This window comes from Lemur catta, chromosome 13, assembly GCF_020740605.2.
Source record: "Lemur catta isolate mLemCat1 chromosome 13, mLemCat1.pri, whole genome shotgun sequence".
NCBI lineage: Eukaryota > Metazoa > Chordata > Mammalia > Primates > Lemuridae > Lemur > Lemur catta.
The window spans coordinates 36,874,192-36,888,392 of record NC_059140.1 but is presented as its reverse complement, the minus strand read 5'-3'; the positions used below and the strand labels follow the sequence as shown (position 1 = coordinate 36,888,392).

Here is a 14,201-nt window from a genome sequence, read left to right as displayed (position 1 = left end):
CTCCTTGCCCTGTCCTAAGCTGGGTGAGTAATAAGAGGAGGCGCTGGGTGAACAGGCGACCTGCCCCCAGGTGCCTCAGGAACGCGTCCCCTCCCTCCCCAGCATCCGTCTCCCAGTGGTGTGACTGCGCTCGCTTGTGCCTGCCCCAAACCCGTGCACACAGACGAGACCAATCCAGCACGGTCATTTCCCCGCCTCCACCCCCGCGCCTTCTGCCACCGTCCGCTCGCCACAAGTCGACACCCGGGCTCCCCCGGACTTGCTTTACTTCCCCCCCTCCCCCCCGTGGCGCGGATGGGCCGCCGGAGGAGCCACCGAGTTTGCGCGGCCACCCCGAGCATGCTCAGTAGCGCGCGCGGCGCCTCGGGGCTGCTCCACCGAGCCGCGGCCGGCGCGGAGCCCTTCGCGGCCGCTGCGGGAGCCACAGGAAGTGAAGCGGCTCCGCCGGGCAACCGCGGCGGCAGAACCCGAGGCGGAAGGGGCGCTGCGGCGGCGACGTCGTCGTTGACGAGAGTAGCGGAGGGAGCCGAGCGCCCGGCGGACTCGCGCGTTCGGAAGCCGGATCCCGAGCCGGGCAGCATGGATCATCACCAGCCCGGGACTGGCCGCTACCAGGTGGTGAGTTCCCGGCCTCCCGTGTCTCCCGGAACCCGGGTCTGCTCCCGCCGTGGCCCCGAGAGCGCCTTTCCTCGGGTTATTCCTGGGGGAGGCGTGCTTTTTTTTTTGGGAGCTGCTTCACCCACACCTCCTCTGTGAACCTCCCGTCTGTGACTTCTTCGAGACCCTTCTCTCCCGCGCCAGGTCCCTGGCTCCTGAAGCCCCATATAAGACACCCTCCCCCGGCACACCTTAAAACTTAGTCTGTGTGTCTCACTTTATCATTTTCTTATTTCCTGACCCAGTCACGCCTGAGACATTCTAGTCCATTATCTACTGGAAATGGGGCTGAGTCCACATACCTGCCTGGAAGGTGATCGCCGTCACAAATGGGGGGGAGGGCCGCGGGGGGGGTGTAAGCCCGCCGTGGGACGGGCGTGCATTTGGGAAAAACGTGGGCTCGGAATTGTGAACAGTAAAGAATGGATAGCCGTGATGCTGATCTTGTCTGTCTGCTCTAGTTAACCGTGTTATTTTGTCCTTTTCCATTGTGTTAGTATTAAAAGTGACTATTCTTTTTTTCCCCCTCTATCCTCACTTTTTTTTTTTTTTTGGCGGGAGGGGAAACAGGAAGTTTTATTAGAAAAAATTACAATCATGTTCAAAAAATTATTTTTCATTAACTACGTGGTTTTCCAGCCTAACCATACAAACCTTGGTAACTGAGTTGAAATGAGTGACATGTGTTCCTCTGTATTTTCAGTGTCAATTTTTCTAATATATTTTTTCCTTTGTGTATTCTGGTGGTGTCATCGGAGATTCCCATTGTAAACCCTGTTTAAAAATGGACTCAGCAATAGTTGACTATTCTCTTGCAGCTAGGTAGCATGTTATTCTATAAACTTTCCGATGGTGATTTTGTTAAGCCTGTTTACCAAAGGAGAGGAAAAGCATTAATACGTAGCGTAGTGCTAGTGGTGCAGTTTATGGTTTGTAAAATTTTACAAATTTGGATATGTTAGTCCCAGATTTCACCTTTCAAATGTATTTGCAGATGTAACACTTAGTTCTGAATGAAAAATTTCTGTTAATAAGTACATTCTGACAAATATGAAGGACACTGTGAGGTCCCAACGTATGTAATTTTGCATTTTTGTAAGATAAAATATGCTCATGATGCTTCCATTTTCAACTGATTTTTATCCTGCGAAACCTCTAAATGATCCATATTCTGAATCCTCTGAAATTGTATCTTTTTTTTGTTTGTTTTTAGAATTGCTTGGAAAATATTGTTGCTTCCAGTCTGGAAAGTGTTTTTCAATTTATCACCCTTTTGGGGGTTTGATTTTTTTTTTTTTTAAGGCATTTTTATTTTTGTAAATGTTAGTAAAAATAAAATGCAATAGATAAATATTGAATAATATTAGCAGTGGAGCTTGTTGCATTTTTCTAATCTTTCCTATTTCTATGTGTTTCCCTTAATGGCTAAGGTGATTTGAATTCTTTCCATTTGGAAGTTTTGCTTATCAGAATCCACTATGTTCTCATACACATCACTATTCAAAATATTTTTAACTGATGTAGCTGTGCCTTAAAATAATTTTTTATATTGTCACATTTGCTTTCAATAGTTGAGGCTTATTTTTTTAAATTCTTGCTACCAAAATATTGAAATTTGCTCTCGGTTTTAAGATATTTTCTTTTTCTCTGTGATTCTTTTCAAAATAAGTGGACATATTTTATGGTTCTTTTTTCAAACTGAAGATGTGTCTGTCCTATATAGACTTTGAATGGGTGGAGGTAGTCCTTGAGAGTAGAGGGCAAAAATCAGTCCTAAAGATATGACGTACTAGTCCTTTTAAAGGTATTACAACTTTAAGTAGGTAGGATATCAGTTTGTTTTTCTTGTAAGGCAAAGTGTTAGAGAATCTTAGTACAATTTAAATTTGGATTTTAATTTCTTTTACAATGTCATTAACACAGTGATTTCATCTGTACAGTATAACTCTTGATTTTGTTGAGAATGGCCTGGTTAATAACTGTATATCTAGGTATATGCCAGAGAAGCAGCTGAATTGACATTTCCAGTAGACTTTTTAAGCTAGGGATCAATCTGTAGGTCTCGCTCAGCTATTTTGTGGTTGCTTTTAGCTCAGTTTTTGGGGAAACTGGAATGATTAATAAACTGGAGCAATAAACAACTTCAGTTGTTGACTGTTAAGAGATGACTAAGTCAGGAGATAGGTAAGTATACTTAGGGTTCATGTGGTACGTGATGTTAATTTATCGCTTATTTAAAGAGTTAAAATACAGTTCTTCATAACTGGAAAGTTAGGAGTGATGCCCAGGACCATCAGAAATAACTTACTACCACTAAGCAATGCACAAGCTTTATCTGGAAACTGCTTTTTCTGTGGTCTCTTGTTCCCTACTGTAGTTATAAGGGCCCAAATTTTGTTAAGTAAAGCAGTGGATAACAATGCACAGCTACCAAAAGTCTTGATTGTTACCCTTCTAAGTTCAGAAAAAGCCAGGTATGATACATAATTTCATTGTGTTATGGGAAATTCAGTTTTGTTTGATAGGAAATGAGCGATGTTGCCAAACTATGAAGTAGTTGACTTGGCTTGTAGCTGTTAGACCACATTCTAACTTTGATGTTCTCTATTTTAAAGGATTATGTACCTGTACCAAGCTGACTACTAATACTTAAAAGGTATTCTGTGTCCAAGTTAAATTGGCAGTGTTGATTGTAGCAGTAGTTTCCTAAACTGTATTCCAGAATGATGATAAGTGTTCTTGGAAGATTTAACATATCCTAACATATTGAAACATATTATAATGACATATAAAAACCAAGAGAAATTCTACAGTAAAGAATAGTTTGGATGTGTTTAACCTAGCTTTTCCTAATTTTTGACCACAGGTTTTTTTGTTTGTTTTGCTCTTTGTTTTTAAAATTTTAAGATTATATATTAACATTTTCAAACTATTAGTTTTCTGTGGAACATAATTTGGAGCATTCATTCTGTGAAGATCTAGGTATTTTGCTTTGTATTTGGAGAATTAGAGTTGCCCTTGATAAATCAGCTGGAAAGGAGGCTTGACTATTAGTGGGTCAAAAAACACAGGTTTTAAAGTCATCTAGGCTTTTATTTAGGTTGTACTGTTTGCAATTTGTTTGACCTTTGCTTAGTTACTTCACATCTTGAAGCCTCAGTTTCCTCATATAAGTACTTACCTCATTAGGATTATGAGAATTAAATGATGTTATATAAGTAAAACATAGAGACTGGTACATGATAAATAAGTACTCTTTTTATAAGCTAATAAGTTTGTTAATGTTTCATGGTTGCTGGCAGAAAACAGGAGACCCCCAGGTCAGAGACAAATAAGATTATTACTCATGGCACAGCAAGCAGCATGAACATCAGCATATTTGCTTAGGTTTTCGTGTGCTGGGTGTCCATGTGAACACATGCAGTGGGTTTGTGTCTTTTTAAAAAAATTTTTTTAAAACAAGCAGGAAATATTGTAGCAAACAACAAACAAGGCTAGTTCATATCTGCCTGACATGGCACCTGCTGTTGCCTTGACCTTCTTTGTTGCCTATGGAACTTATTATTACACAAGAAACAGCTCAGTATCAGGAAATGGAAAGCTTTGCAAACTGGCACACTCAGCAAGAATGTGCAGGGACTTTCAGGCCTGTGGCTGACTGCCTCACCCAATAGTACATATTCTGGATGAGATAACATATGGTGATTTTTAGGGGTAGTTGTTCTATTTTCCACTTTTAAAGAAACATGTTATCCTTTTACCTTATGTTGGTCTCTAGTTATCACCTTTTCTTGGCCAGCCTGGTTGCTTTGATCTTCACTTGTTACTTTTGAATTTGTCACTATACTGTATCTTGATTTATACTCTTACCATACCTCTTTTGGATAATGAAGGTTACTCAATTGCATAAGCTAATAGATATTTTTCAGTTCTCATGTTGCTTGATTTCTGTTATGTAAACACTGAACTTTCTCCTTGAAACTCTTTCCTTATTCCTGATACTAAGAAGCTTTCTGCTTCTCTTGACTTCTCTGGCTTTTCTTCTTTTAGTGAATCCTTTTTGTACTTAATCCATACTCCTTAAATATTCATACTTTCCATGGCGTGGAATATTGTACTAGTCTACTTACTACTTCTTTCCTTCACCTGACCATCCTTCATTGTATCATTTGCACTACATGGGCCATATTTGTGGGATACAAGTTGAGTATTCCTAATCTGAAATCCAGAATGCCCCCAAATCTGAAACTTCTTGAGTGTCACATGATGCCATAAGTAAGTACTTAACATGTAAGTACTCAACACAAACTTTGTTTCATGCACAAAGTTATTAAAAATATTATATCAAATTACCTTCAGGCTATATGTATAAAGTGTATATAAATGAATTTATAAATGAATTTTGTGTTTAGACTTGGGTCCTGTTCCCAAATTATCTCATTATGTATATACAGATATTCTAAAATCTGAATAAATCTCAAATCCAAAACACCTGTGATTCCAAGCCTTTGAATAAGGAATATTCAACTTGTATAAGTTCAGTTTTGTCTTTTGGCTCACAAACCTTCAGTGGCCTCTTACTGAATCTACCTCCAACATGTAATAAGCTTTAATATTACAATTTTCAAATATATATAAAAGTTGAAAGAATTGTACGGTTAACTGCCCTATAAATTGTAGGGTCTACAGTTGTTAACGGTGTGCTATTTTAGTACTGTTGTATATCTGTCAATCCATTTTATTTTTTTATTCTTGTATATAAAGTTTTATTGGAACACAGCCATGCCCATTCATTTACAACGGCAGAGTTGAGTTGTCATGTGCTGCATAATGATGCAACATTTCATTCAACAAAGGATGTCATATCAGTGAGGGACTGCATATATGACAGTGGTCCCATAAGATTATGTTAGGTACATAAATACCATTGTGTTACAATTGCCTACAGTATTGAGTACACGCTGTACAAGTTTGTAGCTTAGGAGTAATAGGCTATACCAGATAGCTTAGATATACCATCTAGGTTTGTGTTAAGTACACTCTATGAAGTTTGCACGATTATGAAATCACCTAACAAAGCATTTCTTAGGTCATTAATCTACACATAACTATATTTGAGACGGAGCCTGCAGAGCCTGAAATATTTGCTATGCTGCCTGTTTTAGTGAGCTTGGGCTGCTATAACAAAGTACCATAGACTGGGTGGCTTAACAGGAATTTATTTTTCACAGTTTTTAAGGCTGGTAAATTCAATATCAAGATGCAGACCAATTTGGTTCCTCGGTGAGGGCTCTCTTCCTGGCTTGTAGACAGCCAGTATGTGTCCTGACAAGGTGGAGAGAGAGTTCTTCCTCTTCCTGTAAAGACGCTACTGCTCTCTTGATGACCCCACCCTTAAGACCTTATCTAAACCTAATACCTCCAATAGGCCCCACCTTCAAATACCATCACTTTGGGGATTAGGGTTTCAACATATGAATTTTGGGGAGACACAGACATTCAGCCTGTACCACTGCCCTTTACAGATGAATTTTACTGACCCAATATAGAATATTACCATTACCCTAGAAAGTTCCTTTATTATCCTTACAAATTTCTACCCCACAGGTGTTTGTTCTGACTTTTTCACTTATAATTATCTTGTTTTGCCTATTCTGGAATCATAGCTATAATCTATAAAGCTCTTTCATTCAGCATGAAGTTTTTTAGATCTATGTTATTGTGTGTATCAGTAGCTCATCCCTTTTTGGTGGAATAATTGTGCATCATATAAATTGTATGAATATATTATAGTGTATCCATTGCTCTGTTGCTGGGTATTTGAGTTGTTTCCAGTGTTTGGCTATTATGAATAAAGCTCTTATGAATATTCTTGTGCAGATCTTTTCATGGACATATGTTTATATTTTTCTTGAGTGAAATTACTGAGTAAAAGGGTAGGTGTATGTTTAATTTTATAGGAAACCATCAGACTTTTTTCCAAAGTAGTTCTACCATTTTACACTTCTGCCATCAATGTGTGAAAGTTTTGCTTGTTCCATAACCTTGCTAAAATTATGCTGTTGTCGGTCTTTTTAATTTTAATCATTCTAATGGGCTTACTGAATTTTTGAAGTTTAAAATTCCTGTTCTCAGCATGTAGATTCCTTGAAAAGGCCTTCCATATTTGTACAGTGTCATATCTCACCAAGATTGGTGACATATGACATGGGGAACATCATTTCAGGTAGTAATAAGTGCTTTGAAGAAAACAAAGCAGGTTAATGGAATAAATAATAAATTTTATCAATAGTGAAATGGCAATAATAAGACAGTAATTACATTGTCAGTAATGCTGAGAACTCTGCTGAGTGCTACATACATATTAGCACATTTAATCCTTAGAATACCTCTTTGAAGTATAATAGATAATGTCATTATTCTCATTTTGCAGATGAGAAACATGAAACACAAAAAAGTTAAATAATGGGCCCAGCTGTGATGGAGCCAGTATTCAGACCTGGGTGCTTGTAATGCACTGTAACAAACTGCTCCAAACACAAGCATTTTATTATCTTTCAAGTTTCCTTGGGTTGACTGTGAGCAGCAGAGTAGTTCTTCTACTCCATGTGATGCTAGCTGGGGCCACAGCCATTCTGGGGCCCAGTTGGGTTGGAACTTCCAAGATGGCTCACTCACTTGGCTGGCAGTTGATGTTGACTCTTTTCTGGGAGCTGAGCTGAGACTGTTGACTGGAGCCTCTTAGGTCTCTTCTGTGTCCCCTCTCAGTGTAACCTTGGCTTCTCATAGCATGGATGGAAGAGGAAGCTGCCATTCTTTAGACCAGGGTGTAGAAGTTCAGAATGTCATTTCTGCTGCATCCTATTGGTCAGAACAGTCATAAGACCAGCTCAGATTCAAAGGGAGAGGAAATAAACTCCATCTCTCAATGGGGGGGAGGCATGCGCATACATGGAGGGAAGGAATTGATGGTGGCCATTTTTGGAGATGATGTAGCACACCAGTCAATCTGACCACTCAGATAGGGATCAGGTTAGTCAGGGAATTCCATCCGCTCGGAGAGTATGACAGTCAGCCTGAGACCTGACTGAAAAGTAAAGATCTAGTTCTAGTTGGTGAGTATTACAGGTGAGATAATGGCCTATAGTGGAAAGGAGTTTGTTCATTTAAGAAATGGAAGGAAAGCTGTGTGACTCCAGCTAGGTGAAAGAGATGGCTTAGAGTGGAATGGAACAAAGCATGGAAATAAATTGTATGCTGGATTTGACAGAAGACTGGAACTCTGATTTATAACTTCAGTTTATAATTTTTGTTTCATGAAAGCAGTCAGGTCTTGCTACATAATTTGCAAGACCCAATGACAAATGAAAATGTGGGGTTCTGGCCAGGGGTGGGGAGTCAATCTCCTTTTTCTACAGGACCCCCTTTCTCCAGGTCTGCAGACCCCCAGGGGATTACAGTCTCCATGCCAGGACATGCTCATTACTTAAGTCAGCAATAGACAAGAGGCCCTTCTAGTTTGCCCACTGAATGTGCCATGATGATGCTAATCTGGGATAGGGATGGCCATCGCCTTGCCTTGCCCCCAGTCGCAGGGTAAGAATGAGAGGTTGAGCTGAGCCAGGGGGTTCAACTGTCTGAAAACCCGTCCTGCAGAGGCAGACTGCTTGTGAGCTGTTCTAAGTCCCTCACACATGCTTTACCGGAGTCCTGTTGAAGTTCACTTATAAACTCATTTTCAAAGATAAAATTATTTAGAATTTCAAGACGGTGACCATACAGCATTAAACCCCTATCATGGGGTCTTCCTGAGTGGGGTCTTGTGTGACTACGGTGATCAACATGCTCATAAAGATGTCCCTGAAAGCAGTGTCACTGCAGGCATGGTGGTGGTAATGGCGATGATGTAGCCCACGGGTTAGTGAACTTCATCTGTGAAGGACCAGATAGTAAATATTTTAGGCTTTGCAGCCAATGTGGTCTCTGTCTCAACTACTGAAGCCTGCCATTGTAGCATAGCAGTATCCATACCAAATATGAAAACATGAATGTATCTGTGTTCTAATAAAATTTGACTTGGGAAAACAGACAGTGGGCTGGATTTGGCCTGCTGGCTGCAAATCTGCCCACCTTGATGTGATGCTATAGGAATTACCCTGTATAGTCCTGAAGCTTGGGCCTGTTGAGGATGCTTCTGAGAAATTAATTTTTTATTTCACCCCTGGTCTTTAAATGAATCCTTAGCAATGTGGTAAGGTTGTTTTGCGTACCGTACATGTACCTGGTAATCAGGCAGGCACAGTATGTCACTAGAACTGGGGTGGAGATGAGTGGGTAGTGGAATAGAGTATAAAACTCCCTGTGAGAATGGCAAAGAAACATTTCTCAAGTCTAGTGGAATCTTCATTCTGTGTGAGTGGTCACCTCATCGATGCCATTCTTGACTACCCTATTTAAAATCACTATATCTCCTTCGCAGTACTCCCAATCCTCATTCACTATTTCCGTTTTTATCCATAGTACTTATCACCATCTTATATTCCAAATATTTTCCTTATTAATTTCATACCTCCTTTCTTCCTGAATATAAGGCTCATGAAGGTAGAGATTTGTCTGTTTTGTTCATTGCTGTATCTTTTTGTACCTGGTATATGGTACATTCTCAATAAGTATTTGATAAGAATGAATGAACAAATGGTGCTAGCTCAAGACCAGTGCTCAAAACCTTGCCTATGTTATTCTTTCTTTTATGTTTGTTTTCATCATTGTTGCTTAGACTTGGGCTCCTTAAGGTGGTGGTGGTGGTTTTTTGCGTTCCCTTCCAGCTTAACATCTGTTGCTGAGTCTCTCTGTCTCTTTTGCTCTCTTTCTGACTGGTGTCCCCTAGAGTTGTTCAGTAAGCAGCCCATGAAGCTGTAATGTAGTGGCCTTGCTTAGTGCCTTCATTAGCTGTGGAGTTGTGGGTACTGCTTTGATTTTCCTCATCTGTTTTATATTGCTTACTTAGCAACTATTTTCTTTTATTTTTTCCTTAATATCAGACCTACATTGTAAAACATTGTCCAATTGTATGTATGTTGATAATATATTATTTTAGAATTTTATATGTACTTTCTATATGTGTAGGCCTGACTTGAGTTTAAGTAGCTATGGAATAGCACGGAATAATTCTGCTGACATTTATTGAATGTAAATTTACTGACAAGATCACTGTAATTAAGGCTAGCCTACCTCTACCATGTGATTGTAAATCATCATATGTCTGTGTTTTCAGGACATAATTGTTATGGTTTCTTTCAGAAGTTTGATCACTTAGCTGGAATTAAGGTGTGCATAAAATTCTTGTTAAAGACATGCCAAATGCAAGTTGGGAAATGCTGCAGTAGTTTAAGATTTACTATCAGATTATTTCAAGGTTTTGACTTGCTTAGTTTTAAGATTTGTTTGAACATGAAACAATTTAATATTTTAAAAGTTCGGGAATGTGCTGTGGTTGACTTTGTGTATGATGTTTCTCCAGAATTACTCATAATGTAAAGAAATTGCACTGTTTGGACAGAGGCTTTGAGAATAAGGTAATAAACTGGAGTTTATTATGTATAAGAATCTTTTAATACGATAATGTTAACCTCTTTACTAATTTTGGGGGTCTTAGGACATATAGCTGTTGAATGTTGGACTGAAGAAATCAATAATGACAGCTTTTATAGAACATTTGTTCTCACTTTGGAGAGCTTTCATCTATATCAGATGACCTTTTACACGATTTCCCCAGAAAAGGAAGGGTTTTGAGGTAACGCTTGAGAACCTTTTAAGTTTTCATTTGTAACCTTTAGAGAACAACAGGAACACCTGCTTACCTCATCCTTGCCTAATGTGTCATTGCATTGCACGCCTCAGTCTTGGTTTGAACTATATAATACTCTTACTCTCTTGCCCCGCCGCTCTCCAACCACCACCTCAAACCATGCTATCTCTTGCTTTCTGGCTTTTGAACATGTTCCTCTTTTCTCTTTTCTCCCTCCTTCCTCCAGGAATAATTTCTATTCTGTATTCAGATCTATGTTTGGATGTTACTTTCTCCAGGAAACCTTCCCTTCCCTTTTGCCTCCCCACTTCCGTTTCCCACTCTTCACTTTTAAGTTACGTGTGTTCTTTTAACACTGTACACTCACTTATCACTGTCATAGCCCTCATTTCATGGTCTATATTTCCTCACTAGATTGTAAACTCAGTGGGAAAGGGGCTCAGATCTGTCTTGTTTATAACAGTACATAGTGTTGTTCTGGACCTTTCATAGGTCCAAAATAAATATTTACTGAAGAAATAAATGAATACCTTTCATGAATGATTCCAAGGTATGCATGGGGATACTGAGATATTATCTTATATTCATAAATCAATATATAGTTTTACAGACTTCTATGCTATAAAAGTAATAATATATTGCACAGCATATATGATGTTCATGTTGTCCATAATTAGGGCATGTAGTTTGCTATAGTGCTGATGAATCAGTTTAGATGAAATCTGGTGTTTTTGTGTAATTCCTCTTCTGACCAGTGGCTTGCATTTGCAAGATGGGAACCATGGTTAGGTTATTTGGTCTACCCATGGAAAGGAGAAAACTTAAACTAATTTTCAGATGTCGTGGAAGTGGGGGAGTACTTAGTGATCATTTTCTTCAACATTATCATTTTATAGAAGACTGTCTGTGAGAGGTGCTGTTCAAGGTTATGAAACAAAGCTTGGAAGACACATTTTATTTTATTACTGTAAACATATCAACTGAGTTAAAATACGTCAAAGATTCTGGGGAATAGAACTTTGATTATAGCTAACTTTCTTTTATTCATGGTGAGACCGGGTTAGGGAGGTGCATTGGTGGTTCAGCATTGGTGGGTCAGTGGCAGAATTCTCACCTCCCATGGTGAAGCCAGGGAGCATGGGTGGTATAGTGTAAGAATCTGGTAGTTCCCTAGCTACTAAGTGAACCCAGCTGATTGTGTAGAGCCCACTACCCAGTAGTCTTTCATTGGGCTGTATTCAGTTTGTAGTCAAGTTTTTTTTAACCATCATATTTTAAAAAATCAAATAGTGCGCATATATAGTTTAAAAAGTCTGAGTATTAAAAGACCAATAATGAGAAATGGCAATCTCCTTTTCCACCCTTTGACATCCAAGTCTTTCTGCTCAAAACAAAACCAAAAATAAAGGCCAGGTACAGTGGCTCACACCTGTAATCCTAGCACTTGGGAGGCCGAGGTGGGTGGATTGTTTGAGTTCAGGGGTTCAAGACCAGCCTGAGCAAGAACGAGACCCCATCTCTACTAAAAATAGAAAGAAATTATCTGGCCAACTAAAAATATATATAGAAAAAATTAGCTGGGCATGGTGGCGCATGCCTGTAGTCCCAGCCACTCGGGAGGCTGAGGTAGAAGGATTGCTTGAGCCCAGGAGTTTGAGGTTGCTGTGAGCTAGGCTGACGCCACGGCACTCACTCTAGCCAGGACAACAAAGCGAGACTGTCTCCAAAAAGAAAAACAAAAATAAAAACAAACCAAAAAAGACCTTTATTTTCAGCTGCTTTGTTTACTTCCATATTTTTAACATATGCAGATTCAGCTACTTGTTGATTTATTATTTTTACTTTGCTTTCTTACATGTCCTTGCTTTACCTACCCAGGTCATGATCTTTGTAGTCCCACATCTTGGGTTCAAATCTTGACTCATTACAAGCATAGTGTGCTTGGGCCAACTACTCTATGCTGTAGTTTCATTTGTAAGTAAAGATAGTACAGGTACCTGTCTCAGAATTATTGTAAGGATTAAATGTATGAAAACCACCTAATTTTTGGTTAAATCAGTGCCTAGTATTCATATTTTATGACTATGAAAATACTGAGTATCTTATATAACTTTTTAAAATATTTCATGAGTTTACCTAATATTTTTTCTTCAGTTGCCTGTGTATCTATTGTTAATTTTTTGCTCTCACCTTACTTATTTACTATTTTCCTCCTTTTATGGTTTACTTTGCTTTTTATGTCTAATTTCTACTTATTTGATACTTTCTTAGATATCTTATTTTCTAATTTAATTTTTCTGTGGAGGGGAACACACCCAGTATGATTTCATTCTTTAAATTTATTGAGACTTATTTTATGGCCTGAATATCTATCGTGGTGATATACTGTGTATACTCAAAAAGACTGTGTATTCCTCAGATGTTGGATATAGTGTTCTATAACTGTCAGATCAAGTTGGTTCATAGTATCGTTCTGACCTTCCATATCTTTACAGAATTTTGCTTTTGTATTCTGCTAATTTTTGCTGAGTAAGAGGTTTTAAAATGTCCTGTTTATGGAATTATCCCCCTTTAATTATCTCAGTTTGTTGCTTTCATTATTTTGAGGTTCTATTATTATGAAATGTCCCACCTTATTTCTGGTAGTTAACTGTCTTCAAGCCTGTTTTATATAATATTAATATAGCTATCTCAGCCCTCTTATAATATATTTTTGCGTGATGTTTACGTATCTTTTTCTGTCTGTTTACTTTATCTAAGTCCTTTAAGTATGTCTTTTGTTGGTACCGTATAGTTGGGTTTTGCTTTTAACAGCTTCTGGCTTTTCATTGGAGTGTTTGTGTTTAATGTATTTATTGATATCATTTGTTTAGGTCTACCATTATATTGTTTTCTATTTAAATATTTGGTTTTTTCTGGTTTTTTTTTTTTGTTTGTTTCTCTTTTCACTCTTTTCTGTCGTCTTTTGGGTCATTTGATTTTTGAAAAGAATTTTAGCGTCCCTTTCACTATTTTTGTTACCTTTTAGCTTTCTGTGGTTGTTTTAAGATTACAGTACAAAGTGAAAGGTTATGAATGTATATTTAACATTAATATTGTATCACTGTATATAAAATGTAGAACTGTATAACCGTATAGGTCCATTTGCTCCCAAACTCCTTGCAACCTCAATGTTTATAGTTTTCATATGTATTACACTGGAAACCCCACCAAACAACCTTTTAATTATTTTTTAAATCCTAACATATTTTTAAAAACTTCAGAGGAAAAAATAATCTTTTATATTTTCTTGTGTATTTACCATTTCCTGTGCTCTGTATTCACACCTAAAGAAACAGGTTTCTCTTTATTACATTTTTTTCAGCCTGAAGCACTTTCTTTAGCATTTCTTAAAGTGCAAGTCAGCCGTTAATAAATTCTCTTTGCTTTCCTTTGTCTGAAAATGTCTTTATTTTGCCTTTATTCTTGAAGTATATATATTTTTGAGTATAGAATTCTTGGCTAAGTGTCTTTCTTTCAGCTTTTTAAGGATATTCTTCTATTTTCTTCTGACTACCAATGGCTTCTGATGAGAAACCTATAATTATTTGAATCACTGTTTCTCTGTATGTAACATATTGTTTTTCTGAGGCTGCTTCTGGTAACTTTTCTTTATCTTTGATTTTTAGAAGTTTTATGATATGTCTTGGTTCATTTTCTTTGAATTTACTGTTTTGGCCTTACTGAAGTTGAATTT

The 14,201-nt window shown here is 38.2% G+C and overlaps 1 protein-coding gene across 1 annotated transcript in view; it reads left to right on the top strand.

Moving 5' to 3' along the window:
* The first annotated feature begins 279 nt into the window (after positions 1-279).
* NDFIP2 (Nedd4 family interacting protein 2) overlaps positions 280-14,201 on the top strand; it is a 69,456-nt gene continuing 55,534 nt past the window's right edge. The window contains exon 1 of the mRNA XM_045566638.1: positions 280-618. Coding sequence (XP_045422594.1) covers positions 295-618 — 324 coding nt within the window. The 5' untranslated portion in view covers positions 280-294. The remainder of the gene's footprint in view (positions 619-14,201) is intronic.